The following is a 17039-nucleotide window of genomic DNA, read 5'->3' as shown; positions in this document are numbered from 1 at the left end:
TCAGTCTATCAAATATAGTTTTATAGGCAGCTGTAGGTTTTAAGTGAATTCCAAACTCACAATAGAATAATAAGGCAGCGGGTCCTTCTTCAGCGGTAGGAGCGGTGTGTGGTGCGCGGTGCTGCGCTCCCAGCCGCCGTGGTAGTCGTACGTCATGGCCGACATGAAGTCCACCGCCTCCGATATCGTGGGCAGATCGTACGCGGACTCTATCACCTCCTTGTACCCGGAGAGAGCCACGCCGAGCTCCATGTCGGCGGAGTGGAGGGCTCGCGCTACTTCCTGTAGACAATAGTTTAAAATTGAAGTGAAGAGATATGATCATATGGATGTAAGTTTTAAAGGGATTTGTCAAAATTACTTTAAGTCAGATCGCGGAGTACGAATAAATTCGTTCACAGAACAATAGAGTGCATGAAAGTGAGAAATTATAGCAGAAGGTCAATGGATAATAATATAATTATTATTAATTTCTACTTCTTCGGTGATCATGCCATATTATAGTTTAGTAAAAAATTCTAGTTACTACGTAATCAATTGTCGTGAATTAGGTTTGTTAATTAAGAAAAGGCCATACGTATATCAGCTCAAAAGCCATATTACACTGTAAGGCACAAAAATTTAGATTGCTTTCCTTACCTTTACAAGCAGAGCGAAGTTGATTTTATCCGACTGTGCACCCTTCTTACAGTTGCTCTGCCAGCACACCGGGTAGTTCCAGTCCAGGTGGAGACCCTTGAAGTTGTGCATCTTGAGGAAGGTCACCAGTTTCTCGGCGAACTTGGTCCGGGCCTGCGGGGACGAGACCAGCCGCGAGTATTTGTCTCCGGCGGAGTCCGTCCAGCCGCCCAGACCGAGGAGCACTTTGACGTCTTTGAGAGAGGTCACACGCTCGTAGAGATCTGGTAACAAGTAAGTTAGGGGTCATGATAAATACATGTAAAGGATAATCGACAGGTTTTGCGATTGCAATGGTTTTCCAACATTATGCAACGTCTCATGCTGATAATAGTTAATTATGAAAAAGCGTCAAAGACGGTAAATAATACGTCCAGCAGGCGTAGCATGGTCACCACAGAAACGGTTGCTTTCTACGGAAGAATCGACAAAACGACAGTTAGATAGGACAAAGTGACAGTTAGACAATAGATATCCGCCATTTTGTCGATAAAATCTGTCAGTATGTCGATTCTTTCCCATGTCTATACTGTTGTTATGCTCTGCTGGTGTCGTATACCAGTATGTAACGGCGAGTAAAATATTGTTAATGAATAGAGGTGCTTCAACTTTGTAATAAAATATAATTATATAATTAACTTACTGTGAGTAATATCGGCCCAGGGATCAAACTCCTTAGCGACCAACTCGTCGGGCGACAGCGTCGCGTACGCGTACACGACGTGCGTGCACAGCCGCGTGTCGATCTGCTCCGGCACGAACTTGCCGTCCCCGCGCCGGTAGAACGCCCAGTTCGTCATGTAACACACCACGCGCTTATCGTTCTCCTTACCTGTTAAATTTTTTTATTGTACTTAAAAAAATTTAAAAAGTAGAAAAAATGATAGCGCGATGTAAATAAGTGTTAACGCCATCTATCAACAGCATATCGAACTAATTTTAACTCTTGGTTACATTTGCGTTTTAAGCGAAAAGTTCTGCAAGTAAAAAGCTGATGTTATTTGATTAAAATCCATAAGTTTTTGAGAGATAGACACTACTTTATTGTGGTTATATTATTAAAAGTATGTTACGAACTAAATTAATCATATAAGTACCTCTACGGTCTTCATACGAGTATGCACTGATGAATCTTTCTGGATCCCGCATGTCCTTTTGAGTTCCGGCTGTCATCTAAAACGCAACAAAAGTTTGAGTTGATTTAAAATTATAGTAAATGCATTTGGAAGCTGCATTTTATTTCGCTATTAAGCTGAATGTAATTTTAAAATTCATTAATTACTCACTTCGTAATCGTTTTCATATGCCTGAGACAGAAACCGAGCAGCATCTTCTACACTTATCCTTAAACTCTGTCCGGGAACACACTTGGCTACATCTTGATGGCTATAAAAAAATATTGAAATATTAGGAAAACTCAAATAGACTTTCTAAGCGCTCACAGTATACATTTATGTATCTGTTTTTGCATTATCTCTCCTACTTTATTGTTTGCCTGTCCGTGCATTTGAATCTTGACTTTAATGTTCCTAGAATTTCGTCTATAATTTCTTCTAATCTAACTTATTCTGAACTATTTCGTCGTCGTATTATAGTTAAAAAACTTTTTCATTCAAATTCTTACCCGCAGAATCCAGTGGATGGGTCATACAGGCGTTCATCCTCGCACAACATGCGGTAGTTGACGCCGCCCGTGCAGAACCGGAAGTGTGCGCACGAGTCCTCGTCCGACGCCAGGTACGGCATTTCCGGCTCACAGGACCCGACCTTGAGGGATGACTGATCGGAGAGTGTAAATTCTCCTGTAACATTAAATTTTGTTACTGTAGTTTTTAAGTGCAGATAATTTTGTAACTTACGACCAACACAATATAATACATGATTAAATGAAGAGTTTTAGAGATGATACATGGAGCATATGATGAAATGTGCAAAAACATTTTTTTTGTAATCACTGGAAAACTGTAGTAAGTTTGTCTAGGAATGTACTTATTTTTAAAGGTTATGAGCTTTCATTGAAAGAATGTTCAACACTAAAGGAATAAGCTGTAGGAATAAATACAGCTTCACAATTTACCATTAAGACTTGTTGATATAGCGCTGAGTAGTGGGAAGGGTTTTCCGCACAGGCCGCGGAAGTCGTCCATGTCGATGGCCCAAGCAGCGGCGCCAGCCAAGCCGTACGTTCGTAGGAACTTCATCTGTTTATAATATGAAATTAATTACATTATTGTAAACCTATAGCCTATATATAATATTAAAATTATATCATGATCATCAATGATTATTATATTGAAATAATTTTTTTACAGAAACGGTACAAATAAACTGCGGACAGCTCTATTGGTGAAAATTCGAAATTTGAAATTATGTTTAGAAAGGCGATTCGCCGGCCAGTATTGTGTTTAATTTACCTTTTCCAAAACTGTATTTGGTGTGTCGTAGGTGACCCATTGGTTTTCGAACACTGCGTAAGCGTTACCGGCTTCGTCTATAGCAGTTGAGCCTCTGCCCTCACGCTCAGACATACAAACCTAAAAACAAAATATAATGGAATTATTTTACTAGACTAAAATGTTAGCTCAGGAATTATCAGTATGTCACAATTTTTTATAGATATACTTAATAACTATCGTATTATTTTGAATATCATGTTTAAAATAATATCACAGTGAGTACCTCAAAGTATGAAAGTAGTCCTTTCATTTGTGTGTAAGGTCCTTCTTCGCCCCATGAGGAGACGGCGGCGCCTGGTTTGGGCGCTATGGAGCCAGCGAGGGTGTAACTTCTGCCGAACATAGGGATACCCAGCACCAACTTCTCAGCTGCCATACCGTGTCGCAAGATGTATTTCACCATGAATTCCTATGAACAATTCCCGTTAGAAAAAAATGTTTATTTGGAATTGGAAACATAGCCTGTATTATGTCCCGCAACATTTTTAACAATTCTTCGGAGCTCGCGCGCCGAGTATGCTTGTAGAATTCCCTTCCTCCAAGTTATACATGTGTCCAACGTGACACTGGCACACATGGCATTCCACAGTTTAAGAGACGGTTAAGTTGTAGACTGTATTTGTAATAATATAGTTCTTACAATGTTATCGTATCGCTGGTCGTGGGACGGCGCGCCGGGGTCGCGGTACAGCGCGCTGTGCTGCAGCGCCGTCGGCGGCGGCTGGTCGCGGCGCGCATGATTCATATCCCACGCCTGCAGGATCGTGTAGTCGGTGGCGCCACTGACTGCGCTTAGGTCGTAGCCATCTTCGATTTGATACCTGACAAATACCAAACCAAGAGATTACGAGTTGCCAAGTTGCCAAAATGCCTTTGGTCAATTACTATGCTACGAAACCAATACGAAACCCGTAACATAGATACTTATATAATATCAAGATCAATTTTTTTATTATAAAATAGTAATTTGTATTTATCAAGTATACAATAGGATGTGTTCATTACTTAATATAAGTACGTAAGTAGATATCCCTCAACCCAACAACTGGTGGGATTCCTTGAGACAAAAGTATATTTTGTTTGATGTTAGATTATCTCAAAAGTTTGGCAACCTCTTACTACTTACCTAAATGGTGGTAAGACTGTTGACAATAGGTATCCGTATGGAGTGAACTTCTCACTCAACTCGAATAGGAATGTGGTCAACAACTCCTTCTCCTTCTCATCTCGTTCACCTAAAACAAAAATTTGTTTGAATTTTTAACGCGACACTACTTTGAAAAAGAAAGCCATTTATGAATATGAGGAAGCTCTTATTGTTACCAGGACTTATGATTTATCTGTTAAAACTACTCGTATTACTGGATAACCGTAATAGAAGTACCTAATATGATAATATTATACCTGAGTAGACCCAATGCAAATCAAGTCCATCGAAGTCATTATCCTGCAGGAAGCTCAGCGCGCTCTCGACGAAGTTATTCCGTCTGTAGGGCTCCTGGATCATCTCGCTGAAGAGCCGCTCCGTGCCGTCCCCACCCACGCTGATGATAACTCGGAGACCAGGGATACGCCGCTTCAGACCGGTCGCGATACGGTAACCACCTATAGAAGAATACATTTATACAGGTGAATCCAAGAATTACTTGCTGTCTCAGAAAGCTGTGCTAATGTGAGTTAAAAAAAACCTGGTTTCCTAGAGACAAGTCCTAGCTAAATTGTTCTTTTCCTAGTGTACACAGTTTTGCGATTTTTTTACTGTTGTCAGGAAGCCTACGCTTTGCCATTACTTTAATGTATCGTATGTTGAATACATATGGTCCATATGGTCGACATTGTCTCTTCTAAAATCTGTGGTCTATACTGTATTTTGAATGTCTATACTCTATCGAATATCCCACCAGAAAATTCCCTTTTTTTACGTTCTCTTATTGATGAAGTCAAAATAGTTTCAATCCTTTTTAACCTATAAGGTTCTCTTACCTTTGATAATATCATAATCCTCATTCGTGGGTATGACGGCGTACGTGTGAGGGTGCATGGTGGCGAAGGCGTAGTGTAGATGTGTGCAGGTCTTGGGCACCAGTCCGGCGGTGAAAGCCAGCGGGGGCGGACGGTATGCTGACCAGGACTCCATGTAGCACACCACGAGTCGACGGGAGAATGATCCGCTTACAGCCTGCTGCATTTCTGTGAACAAAGGTAAGTTAGCCTGTTTCTAATTATAATGGTTTCGGTGACGGTGACAGATTTAATTAAGACTAGATAATCAGGAAGAATTATAATATAGTGCCCAAGTGTGTACACAAGAGTAATCTCTCTTTCTCGTAGCAGGTAACCGACACATAGAGATCTTAACGCTAGCTTGACTATATTGATGAATATTCATGAATATAGTCAAGCTTTTTTTTTATGAAATAAGGGGGCAAACGAGCAAACGGGTCACCTGATGGAAAGCAACATCCGTCGCCCATGGACACTCGCAGCATCAGAAGAGCTGCAGGTGCGTTGCCGGCCTTTTAAGAGGGAATAGGGTAATAGGGGAGGGTAGGGATGGGAAGGGAAGGGAATAGGGGAGGGTAGGGAAGGGATTAGGGTAGGGGATTGGGCCTGCGGTAAACTCACTCACTCGGCGAAACACAGCACAAGCGTGTTTCACGCCGGTCTTCTGTGAGCTAGCGTTAAGATCTCACATTTAACGTGGGAGACCCGTGCTTTGGCACGAATGGACCGGCTCGACCGGAGAAATACCACGTTCTCACAGAAAACCGGCGTGAAACAGCGCTTGCGCTGTGTTTCGCCGAGTGAGTGAGTTTACCGGAGGTCCAATCCCCTAGCCTATTCCCTTCCCTACTCTCCCCTATTCCCTTCCCTTCCCATCCATACCCTCCCCAACTCTTAAAAGGCCGGCAACGCACCTGCAGCTCTTCTGATGCTGCGAGTGTCCATGGGCGACGGAAGTTGCTTTCCATGAGGTGACTCGTTTGCTCGTTTGCCCCCTTATTTCATTTAAAAATATCTTTATGAAAAACAGAAAAGCTTCTACATAAAAATATGCCATAAAGATTTCAATTGTACAACAAAATGACTTACCCTGAAGATTTGCATTTCCTTGTTGCAATCTTTCTTCGGAATAACTTGTGTCGCTGGAAACAAAAACAACCTTGAGTCACAACTCACAAACAATACGGCTCCTGCATTTTGAATGTTTAATTTTAAAAGATTTTACATACTAGCTTCCTTTCCTTAAGAAGATACAACTACAAAAAAAATGCAAAGGTATGTCGATCGGTCAGTTCGTCTATACTGATAGACGAACTGACCGATCGACATACCTTTGCTTAAATTGCTCTATCGATTTAAATTAAACTAAAAAAATATATTCAATTTCTATAAAAATAAAATAAGTTAGTGCTAACTAAACTCACTTATTCATAAAGCTTGCCGCTCCATAATAATCGCGTATAGCACTGATAGTCTCTACGTCATCTGCGTCTCTATTCTCCTGTTGACAAATAATATTTTTAACTCATAAAACTACTTAATGATAAGCAAATAAATGTTTCTTTTTTAAATGAAATAAGGGGCAAACGGGTCACCTGATGGAAAGCAACTTCCGTCGCCCATGGACACTCGCAGCATCAGAAGAGTTGCAGGTGCGTTGCCGGCTTTTTAAGAGGGAACAGGGTAATAGCCTAATAGGGGAGGGTAAGGATGGGATGGGAAGGGAATAGGGGAGGGTAGGGAAGGGAACAGGGTAGGGGATTGGGCCTCCGGTAAACTCACTCACTCGGCGAAACACAGCGCAAGCGCTGTTTCACGCCGGTTTTCTGTGAAAACGTGGTATTTCTCCGGTCGAGCCGGCCCATTCGTGCCGAAGCATGGCTCTCCCACGTCTATGTCCCGTATATTAAACATACCGTAATAAACTTATAGAATGACATCGTATCAAATACTGGAATAGGACGCTTTTCAACTGCATCACGTAGAGGCAACCGTCCGTCGCTTTCATCTCGTAGGCTTCTAAAATATAAAAAAAAATGATTTTATTAATAAAATATTACAATAAATAAATATGAAAGGAAGATATTACAATACATTTGCTTTTTGTTCATAAATGACAAATTATAATGATCTTTAATTTGTGAGGTACTCCACCCACGAAAGCTTTTTGCATATTCGTTTGTAGCTTTCATCCCGCCGACTATTGTTATAGTTTTTATAAATACTAATGCATCATTTATTTTAAGTCCTATTGTTAGATGTTTATAATATTTTCTATGTAAGTATACGATTTACTGTATACATAGCACGTATTATACCTACACTAGCTGTTTGACTGAGCTTTGCTCGGTATTCGATAAAACACGAACAAAATGACATTTTCTAAAAATGATTCCTAGCTAGATCGATTTATCGTCCTTGAAACCCCCTATATACTAAATTTCATGAAAATCGTTGGAGCCGATTCCGAGATTCCAATTATACCTATATTTATATATATACAAGAATTGCTCGTTTAAAGATATAAGATACACACCTAGCTGTCATGCCTAAAATTATAGCAAGTAAGAAATCCCTATAATTTACCTCAGGGGTACACTCTCCACTGAAGCTCGGATAGGTAGAGGCAGGGGTTCATGTTCTGGTATGGACTCTATCGCGCTCCTGGCGAAGGGGCTCTCGTCCGAGATGCGCGGGGACGCACACACGTGTGCGAACACCACCGCAAACTGAAACAAAATGTCATTCGTGTATCTCATATTTCGTCAAAGATACAAACTAAATTATTATCAAATAGGTGGTGCATTTAACTCCGTTGCGCCAAAATGTATTAAACGCGCGGGAACCGTACATTTTTTTCGGGATGAAAAGTATCAAATTTCCTATCCCGGGACTTTAATATCCATACCCAGCAAAATCGGTTCAGTGGTTTGCGCTTGTAGAGGTAACAGACGGACAGACACACTTTCGCATTTATAATCTTAGTATGGAAGGAACATATTACGTATAATTATTATTCTTGCTAAGAGTAATAATAATGATTACGAGTTTAGTTGATGTATATTTTTAGTCTGTAACCATTATTTCGCTATTATACCTAGACTTCGCACACAGTACTCTAAAATGTATTCTAATGAATAAAATAAATAATGATTCTGCGCATATATCGGAGGATGATGAACTCTTAATTCGAATGATAAAATGTTTATATTTAAAAATTTACGTCGGTCAATTATAGCAGAGGAATACATTAAATTCTCTGTGGTTTTATAAAAAAAGTTGTGTTCAAACATGGGTTCATAATTCGTATATATGTGGACTTTAATGGGAGATGTAAATAATAGCTAATTTGCCACACATTATCATGATAAATACTTCTCAATGAGCTTAACTGTATCTTAAGAAAATTGATCACATTGTTAACGACATAACCGTCAAAGCATGTTCTCTTTAACAAATTAGAGTACAATAGCCATATTGAGATGATATCAACAACACAATTTGCAACACCATAAAAACTTATCTAGCGATCGAGGCGTGACATACACGAACTATAATAGAGCGTTTAAATTCAATGAAGAGATAATAGAACGTTATAATTCGAGATTCGCGAAGATTGATGACTTAATTCAGTAATTGTCTCGCGTAATGACCGAATGATTCGTCATTGTATTGAGTGACACGATCGTGGGCGGGGGACATTGAACTTGTAAGTATCGCACAGTGGTTTCGTAATTTACATAACATGATAGGTTTCGAGTTGGACAAGTTCACCGCAGTTTGTTCGAAGATTTACGACGTGATTCGGAATAAGTTCGATCCAAACGTGACGCGATTTCGTTACACTCGAAATGTTACTAAGTAGAAAGTTCCAAGGTCCAAGACCAGTGTGTCTTTTGGAACTTCTTTGTGTTATTTTCATATTTAACCCGCCCGGGATGGGTGGGTTAAATATTAATTTCAATAGTTCAATATTCAATGGTTCAATAGTATTCAATAGTTAAGCGGCAGCCGGCTGCCGCATAACTATTGAAAATAAATTGTGTCTGTGATACCATACAATAGAGGTGTTAATAAATAATTAATGTAAATTAACAGTTTCAAGTATTAAAAGTTAAAACACATTGCTGCTGTTAAGTAAACATAATATTTTGTTCATACAATAAGTCAGCGCATATAAAAGACATAAACGATCTACATCATTTTACGTATGGAAATTTCGTAAAAACTTTATATTTTTTTAGATTTCTTTGTAGGTTTTAAGTGTCTATCATTCTAGTCTAGACCTCTTAGCGCTCATTAATTCTGCCATTTAGATCTAAGTATACCTACTTCTGGGCACTCGATCTGCAATAAAACCTAATAGCTTCATGTCACTTAATCACCTAGAATTTACAAAAAAAAAAACGAGTCGTGTACCCACGAAATGTCAAACGTAAAATTAGCAAAAAACGAAATGAAATAGCCAAGTCAAAAGTGTTGAACGCCGGTGATGGCAATTAATCTTGTTAAAGGTGTCACAAGTACCACTTTTAGCATGATTTAAGGCAAAGTCGACGGAGCGATCTAGCCGGTGCGATGACACTCATTGGAAAAACAATATTAGCATACAAACAGCGCCAGGTACACCGAGAAGGGGTCATCGCCATCTTCAGCAGGTTCCGAGGATTGAGAAATATTTGACATGGGTCGGGTTTAGGCCAGTCTCAGTCAATAAACCGGAAAGCGGCAAACTCATCGAAATATTTTAGCAATTATCGACTCCATTTGAAGGCATTTTGATATTATAAATAGCATTAAAACCTTTCAACCTTTTGATATTATAAATACTCACCTACTTACTAAATCTACAACTTTAGTAAGTAGGTAAGTAGCGTGTTAAAGCTCAATGTCAATAAAAAGTTTTCGTTAAGATTTGTTAAAGTCATATAACGGTTACGGCTCTGTAATGTGAGCAAATTGTCATCAATGAATGTCAACATTTATTTGTTTTGGTTCGTTAGGTCAACAGTGAGTAGTAACGGTAGAGTTTTTGGTACAAAAAAGAAGCTGACACTTAGAATGATAAAGTTTAAGTTTCTTTACATTCAATTTTCATCGTCACTTAGGATTTTCATTTTATGTTGAAGTTAAAAGAAAAGAAGTGCATTATTTATTATTGATAGATCTTGTAGTGTAAACTAGAGCAAGTGTAGAAAAGGCTTAAGAGGAGTCCACACCGCCCTTTTTTCCATACAAACGTTGTCCCCTGTTTCCTCCCTGGATAATACTAGTAGAGTTATAATTTTTTTCCTAAATATCTACGGCCACTAGTACAATGTCCCTATGTTTTCTTTTTTTTCACAATTTAATTATTTAATAAGATATGAACTTTCAAAAACCCAAAAATATGGCCAGATTTTCCGCTGTGTTCAAACATCCAGAAAACAGATTTGGCTAGATTTTTCAAGAAAAAGTAAAATATAGGGACACAGCTCAAGCCTTTCTTTAATGTTTAATGAAAAAAGTACTTAAATCGGTTAAGTTTTGGAGAAGGAATCAGGGGACAACGAATCGTTGATTTTCTGCAGTTGTCTCTATCGCGTTCTGCGGTATAGGCTTGAGGTAAGGGAGACAGCTATAGATATTACACGTACTTTTTTTTCATTTCTATAGCCCCTGGTGTATCCTCTTAAAGCCGAGTGATTCTGAATTGTAGACTAAATTGCAAGTTTCAAAAATACATAGAAACAGTACCGATACGTACAGTATCGGTACTCGTAAATTTAAATCGCCACATGCAATCGTCAAGCCAAAAGCCACATTTCTATCTCTACATCCCAGAACGGGATCAAAAATGCATTTTTAACCCCCGACAAAAAAGAGGGGTGTTATAAGTTTGACGTGTCTGTCTGTCTGTCTGTTTGTCTGTGTGTGTATCTGTCCGTGGCATCGTAGTATCCAAACGGATGGACCGATTTAGATCGATTTTTTTTTGTTTGAAAGCTGACATGATCGAGAGTGTTCTTAGCCATAATTCATCATCACCAGCCTGCTCAGTGCTGGACAATCAGGGTTTATCTGGTTCATGAAAGGCCGTTAGCAACTTGTGACAATAATTGAAGCGACTAACGTCCAATGTGAGGTCGAAGGAACGATGTACCGCGTAGCCTTGATGAGGGCGTGAGTGGAATGCAATAATTAATCAGGAGCAAAACCTTTCCTTATTTGTTAAATAAATATAAAAATATTTATTAGACATAAAAAAAAGTTAGCCCAAATGCGAGTCGGACTTGCGAGGATTCCGTATCGTTACAGAGCAAAAATGGGCCAAAACTTTGATTTATTTATTTAAACACTTCATGCAAATATTTACATAATCGAGCTTAATGCCGTATTACACGTCTCTTTTTACCACGCAGTGTTACTGATAGTGACATCTCTCTTGCTCAGGCCTTTGTTTCTCTATTCCGCTAGGTATATTAACTTTATGATTTCAACCCACTTTTTTTTCATGACGCGACCTTACTCTGAAACGTACCTAACTAATTTTCACTTAAAAAATATAAAATTAAATAACGTCTAAAAATCCACAAAAGTTAAGGCTTTGCTGAAAAAGTCTGTCAAAACTACGTCGTATAAGTACTACTAATATATTATAACTTGTAATTATGTGTGTTTTTAATTTGGTGCATAAAGGAAAAATAAAGTAGAATAAAAATTGGTACCCCACTGTTAAAATTATGTTAACGAGTCTGCAAATGGGTATGACATTTTTAAGGTGCAGATTGCTGCCGAGTAGTCATTTGTTATTTTATGTGTCACATCGTAAATGTTAGCGTTATTAAATGGACAAAGCTCGAGATACGAACTTATTTTCAGTATAAAAACTTTTATAAAAAGCTTGCAAAGCTTGCTTTAAATGCACGGAGTAATATTATGATTGTCATTAATTCAATTATTTTTCTGATAAAATAATATTTATCTACTATGCATTATAATATGCGTAGTAAGTTTTTTTTTAAATGAAAATAAGGGGGCAAACGAGCAAACAGGTCACCTGACGGAAAGCATGGCTCTCCCACGTTTATGAACGTAATATAAGTTATACTTAATGGGTGTTATTCTGTTTTGTAATAAAATTATGTAAGGCTATTATTTTAGTAAAGACGTTGCTATATAAATCTGTGGATCTTTTTTTCTGTTCACTTAATTTTAATAGGCTATTAAGCAGTTTTATTGGTAGTATCAATTAGTTACATTTAGCAACAAATAAACACACACAACAGGTTATTTTTGTAATATTACATATGTAAATAGGTATGACAAATAATAAGTTTATAATAAATAGAATAACTTTCGGATCACATGACAAACCTGCTTAAATTGATATTAAAATATCTTTTATGATATGAAATATAAATAATCCTTATCGTTAAAATACTGATTAGATGTTATTAAATTTTAATTGGTATTATTTGGATTCAATGTTTACAAAAGGGCGATTGTTAAGTAGGTTTTGTATATATGTATTATGATATTGTTATTCGACTAGGCGGTTTTTACATTAATGTATAATATGGACAACGGGTATGGGCTGGATATGGTAGTGGTATGGTATGACTACTTTGGAACTGTTTGACGCTACATATTTTGAAATTTTATTCAATTATGAACATTTGACTTAGGTATATATTGTAGATACGTCGTGCCGTCGTGTATTGTGAATTTCTAAAATGATAAGGTTTTTGTACTAACTTTTCTTTTAACGGTTTAGATTATAAAAAATAAATTATTTTAACTCTAAAACGAACTGTATTTATTATAGACTGAATACCACTGTCATCGAAACTTACAAGTAAAATAATATTACCGTGAACGTACCGTAACGCATTATTCATCTCGGTTACTAAATAAGCTTTTTTAAACAAGCTTTCAATATTTATTAGTATTTATTTAATTTATTATTTATAATATTTTAAATTTAATAAAAAATGTGTCGTTATCAGATACGACAAAAAGAAGAATTTACATTAAGTATATTTACATAATTATATTATCATTAATATTTTAGATAAACTTACCAAAATTGCTTCTATCCGCCCCATAACGGGGTATTTTCAGTGTTTTCAGTTCCCAAATTGACGTCTGAAACAAAAAAAAAATATGAATAAAAAAAATGAAATGTCAAAAAAATATTCTAACACTGAACTCGTACTGGCCACTAACAATTTCAAATTAAGAATATTTTTTGAAATGAGAAAATCCCGCGTTTTGTGTCGCGTGTGCCGGTGTCGCGCCAAGCTGCGACTGAACGGGAGGCTGCTCGGTCGCCCGGAGTTAATACCTCGGTGTCATCGACAGAGCTTTGCACCTACGCGCCAATTTTTGGAAACTGCCAACTGGTCCATCCATCCCTCAGTAAATTTAAATTTTGCTCGACATAGTCGCTGCTGGTAATTTTATCTACGGGATAGTTTAATGCTCTCAATGTGTATGCCTCTGTAGCATAATAAGAAACTTTAGAAACTAGATGTTGCCTGGAATTTCGTTGTACAGCCATTGGTTTATCGCGGGGAAGCAGCAAATTTTTCCACAGTAAAACACTCTTATGCCTTTTCTCGTCACTGAATTATCTCCTTTCCAAATTATATCCTAATTTCCAATTAGTTCATTGGGGGTTTAAATATGAAGAGGTAAAAGACAGACATACTATTCTGCCTTTTAGAGTAAAGACATTTATATATTTTTTTAATCATTTAATACGTCTAATGTCTGCTATGTTTCTGAGTAAAAATATATTATTGCGGTGCAGTCCCAGTCTGCGGTTTGTTATCGCGAGTTTAAACTAGGGTCATATTGAATGCGGCGTAGGGTAATTCAGTCATTTATTTTTTTGGAAATGAGTTACTCGTTTTTGGAATAACACGGTTAAGGAACAAAGGCAATAGGATACAATTTAATACTTTTTTTTATAAACGGAAAGGTTAAGGTGATTAGCATTTGAGTAGTTGAGTCTTTCGTCCCATAAAAGTTTGTCCCACTGGGAATCGCTTGAAGTATTTTTAGGTTTCCGTAGCCAATATGGCAAGAAACGGAACTCTTATTTTTGATAATTTTGTCAAAAATTCCAGCATGTGCAGTGCACATGCTGGATGAAAATTGTGCACACAAAACATTGTGAACAATCATTCGAGGTTTTCTTTTTTAAAATGTGAGTGCTTAATAGAAAAAAATTCAACGGTAAAGCCAAGGAACATATTTTAATCAGTTTCATTTCTTCGTAAATCGACATATTTGTTGAAAAAAAAAATGGAATTTTTATAATAGCTCTGTCAGAAGCACGATAGGTTTAAATAAAGATACAAGCTATTAATGAATGGAAAATTTTCCAATTTCATATTCATATTAAGAGGATAGGTTCTTACAATCAGAAGGATTTATGCGTGTGGTTCTGTCATAAAGTTGGAAATCTTTATATTTCTGCTGTTTAAGATTCAAAATATTTCAATTCAAAAAGCTCTTGCTAGTACTATATCAATATTTTTTGGAAAAAAAATCATTTTTTTACGGTTCACCATAATAAACTAAGTAATTTGAGCGCAAACATCAGAGTATCGGGCAACATACAGAGTATCAAGTTGTTGCCTTTTTGGTCATGTCTTATCTAACACGACATTATGTCTTTCGGTTTATGTCTACTAATATAAATATTCTCAATAAATAACTCCTAAATGAAATCCCAAACAGATATCTTTAAGTGTAATGGAATGCCATTTGATCTTTTGAAGACAATAATTATTATACCTACATTTAAATATTGAAGTTAAAGTCGCACATAAAAATTTAAAGTAATACTAATACCTAATGGATATTTTAAGCGTTTTATTATTATTTGCTCCGATTACAGTCTTGCCCGGAGTGACCCCCTACCCACATGTTTACCTTATGGTGTGACAGATAGGTTTACGACTTAAATATAAGTACCTCGATGGTACATAAGTAATGTACCATCGAGGAAATTAATTCCTAGGCAGCTGTTGACGGACCTACGTCATCTGGTCGGCTTATGTCAATTCAATGTTAGCTGTGATCGGTCGGATGAGTTTGACTTAATTAGGTCCGCCATCTGCCTAGGAATCAGCTTCTCTGATACTACAACTTCTACAAACCCATAATATACAACTTCTACAAACTCGGAAAGGTTACCCATTTCTTTGGTTGCAAATATTTTCACTCTAAGACTAGCTCTTGCTGGCAACTCCGCCTGCACAACTTGTTTACTTGTCTTGTGCAGTATATCTACCGCGCCGCGCGCTGTTGTTATGTTTTGTGTAATTTAGTTTATAAATTTAGTTAAATACGTTAGTTTACGTAGTTGTAATGTTTGTCTTCCTTTTGTGGCACATTTACCTTTTAAAATAAGAGAACCTCTTGTGTCTACACAACTCGGTTACGGGTTAAAGACAATATTTTGTCAGAATTGAAAACTTTAGATGTAATGAAATAAATAAAGTTTAACATGGGAAACGTAATTTTTTTTCCACAATAAGTACTCGGCTGTCTCGCTTACTCTACTTTAAATCTGTGTCAAATTTCATCAAAATCGTTCCCCGAAATTAAGGTAAGTATACCTTATATAAAAGTAAGGTATACCTACCTTCACTGCAGGTATACGTTTCTACTTTACAAAAGTAAGAAATACCTGTGAAAGACGTTCATAACAAGTTCTTGTGCGGTGGATGTCAAATTATTAATTACTCACACATTACTCATCGGTTATTGTCGATAGTAAAAGCATCACATTATTCTATTTTCAAACGTAACCTACTTAGAAGCGCAAAGAATACAATTACAATATAACACTCTTTTAATCGACTTTTCCTAGGCTAAGGTCCTAATCCTATATTGTTTTTTCTCCAGACTAAAAATTATTAAGTATGATAATTATTTTTATACGATAATTTTAATCGAATTTAGAATGAATGTTTTGTTGTGTAGGTCATTTTATACTTTGTTCTTGCTAATAAGATGTAGGTCATCTGTCTCGAATTGCATCTATTCTAATTTTAATTAGACGCACCCCCTAGGGTGCTGTCAGACAAAATGATTATTTCAATAACGTGACACACTTTATGGGTGACATATTATAAATATCATAACTACTAACCTTTTCTATGTTAAATTGTGTCAATAAATATTTATCAATTCGGCACATACCTACCTCTTTTGTTTTGCGGCACACAACTTTTTTTATCACTCAAATTTGGAACAGAATAAAAAAAAAACAACGAGATCGTCGTATCGTCGAGTAGGAACTATCAGGTGTGCGTGGTTCCGCGGTGCGCAGGCGCCGGCATTACTATGCAGGTGACGTTCCTTCCTTTCTTCCCTCCAATGTCACCGCATTGTTTACCGCCGACCAGTGGCTGTCGGCTAACAGTAAACCACTAAGTGGACCCTGAAATTGGCGGTGCCCTTGTTTCGATGTGTGACCCGCGACCTATTTGAGGAAGTTAGGTAGTAGAAACACGAGACCATCAATTCTTAAGTGTCGTCTATACTTAACATAATAGCTATTATAGTCTAAGAGGCTGTTTCACCACTTCCTGATAAGTGCCGGATAGGCTACCTACCACTTAACTTGACAAATAAAGTATGGAGAATCTGTCAAATAAGTTGTAGGTAGCCTATCCGGTACTTTATTAGGAAGTGGTGAAATAGGCTCTAAGAGTGATTGAAAAAAAAGAAAGGGAGAAAGAATCTCTATTGTCCTTGATTCACAGAAATTGTGGCATAAAATATGTTTATTAATTAATTTTCAATCCCGCCTCTCTGAATTCACAGTGATGAGGTTTAAAATTTTATCCAGAGACAGAGTAAAATAGCAATATTTTACTTTTTAAGTTAACCGCAAGGTTA

The 17039-nt window shown here is 37.2% G+C and overlaps 1 protein-coding gene across 1 annotated transcript in view; it reads right to left on the bottom strand.

The window, feature by feature from the left end:
- Positions 1–16429, bottom strand: part of LOC121731710 (probable chitinase 10) — a 35634-nt gene extending 19205 nt beyond the window's left edge. The window contains exons 1-19 of the mRNA XM_042121291.1: positions 16342–16429; positions 13202–13265; positions 7725–7867; positions 7055–7157; positions 6563–6639; positions 6228–6280; positions 5118–5324; positions 4539–4739; positions 4261–4369; positions 3775–3955; positions 3358–3543; positions 3093–3212; positions 2756–2879; positions 2303–2480; positions 1965–2064; positions 1776–1851; positions 1322–1510; positions 640–902; positions 61–282 (exon numbers count right to left, since the gene is read on the bottom strand). Of these exons, the coding sequence (XP_041977225.1) occupies positions 61–282; positions 640–902; positions 1322–1510; positions 1776–1851; positions 1965–2064; positions 2303–2480; positions 2756–2879; positions 3093–3212; positions 3358–3543; positions 3775–3955; positions 4261–4369; positions 4539–4739; positions 5118–5324; positions 6228–6280; positions 6563–6639; positions 7055–7157; positions 7725–7867; positions 13202–13225 (2556 nt within the window). The 5' untranslated portion in view covers positions 13226–13265; positions 16342–16429. The remainder of the gene's footprint in view (positions 1–60; positions 283–639; positions 903–1321; positions 1511–1775; positions 1852–1964; positions 2065–2302; positions 2481–2755; positions 2880–3092; positions 3213–3357; positions 3544–3774; positions 3956–4260; positions 4370–4538; positions 4740–5117; positions 5325–6227; positions 6281–6562; positions 6640–7054; positions 7158–7724; positions 7868–13201; positions 13266–16341) is intronic.
- Positions 16430–17039: the final 610 nt, after the last annotated feature.

Source organism: Aricia agestis, chromosome 11 (genome assembly GCF_905147365.1).
Source record: "Aricia agestis chromosome 11, ilAriAges1.1, whole genome shotgun sequence".
NCBI lineage: Eukaryota > Metazoa > Arthropoda > Insecta > Lepidoptera > Lycaenidae > Aricia > Aricia agestis.
This window is presented reverse-complemented; position numbering and strand designations above follow the sequence as displayed.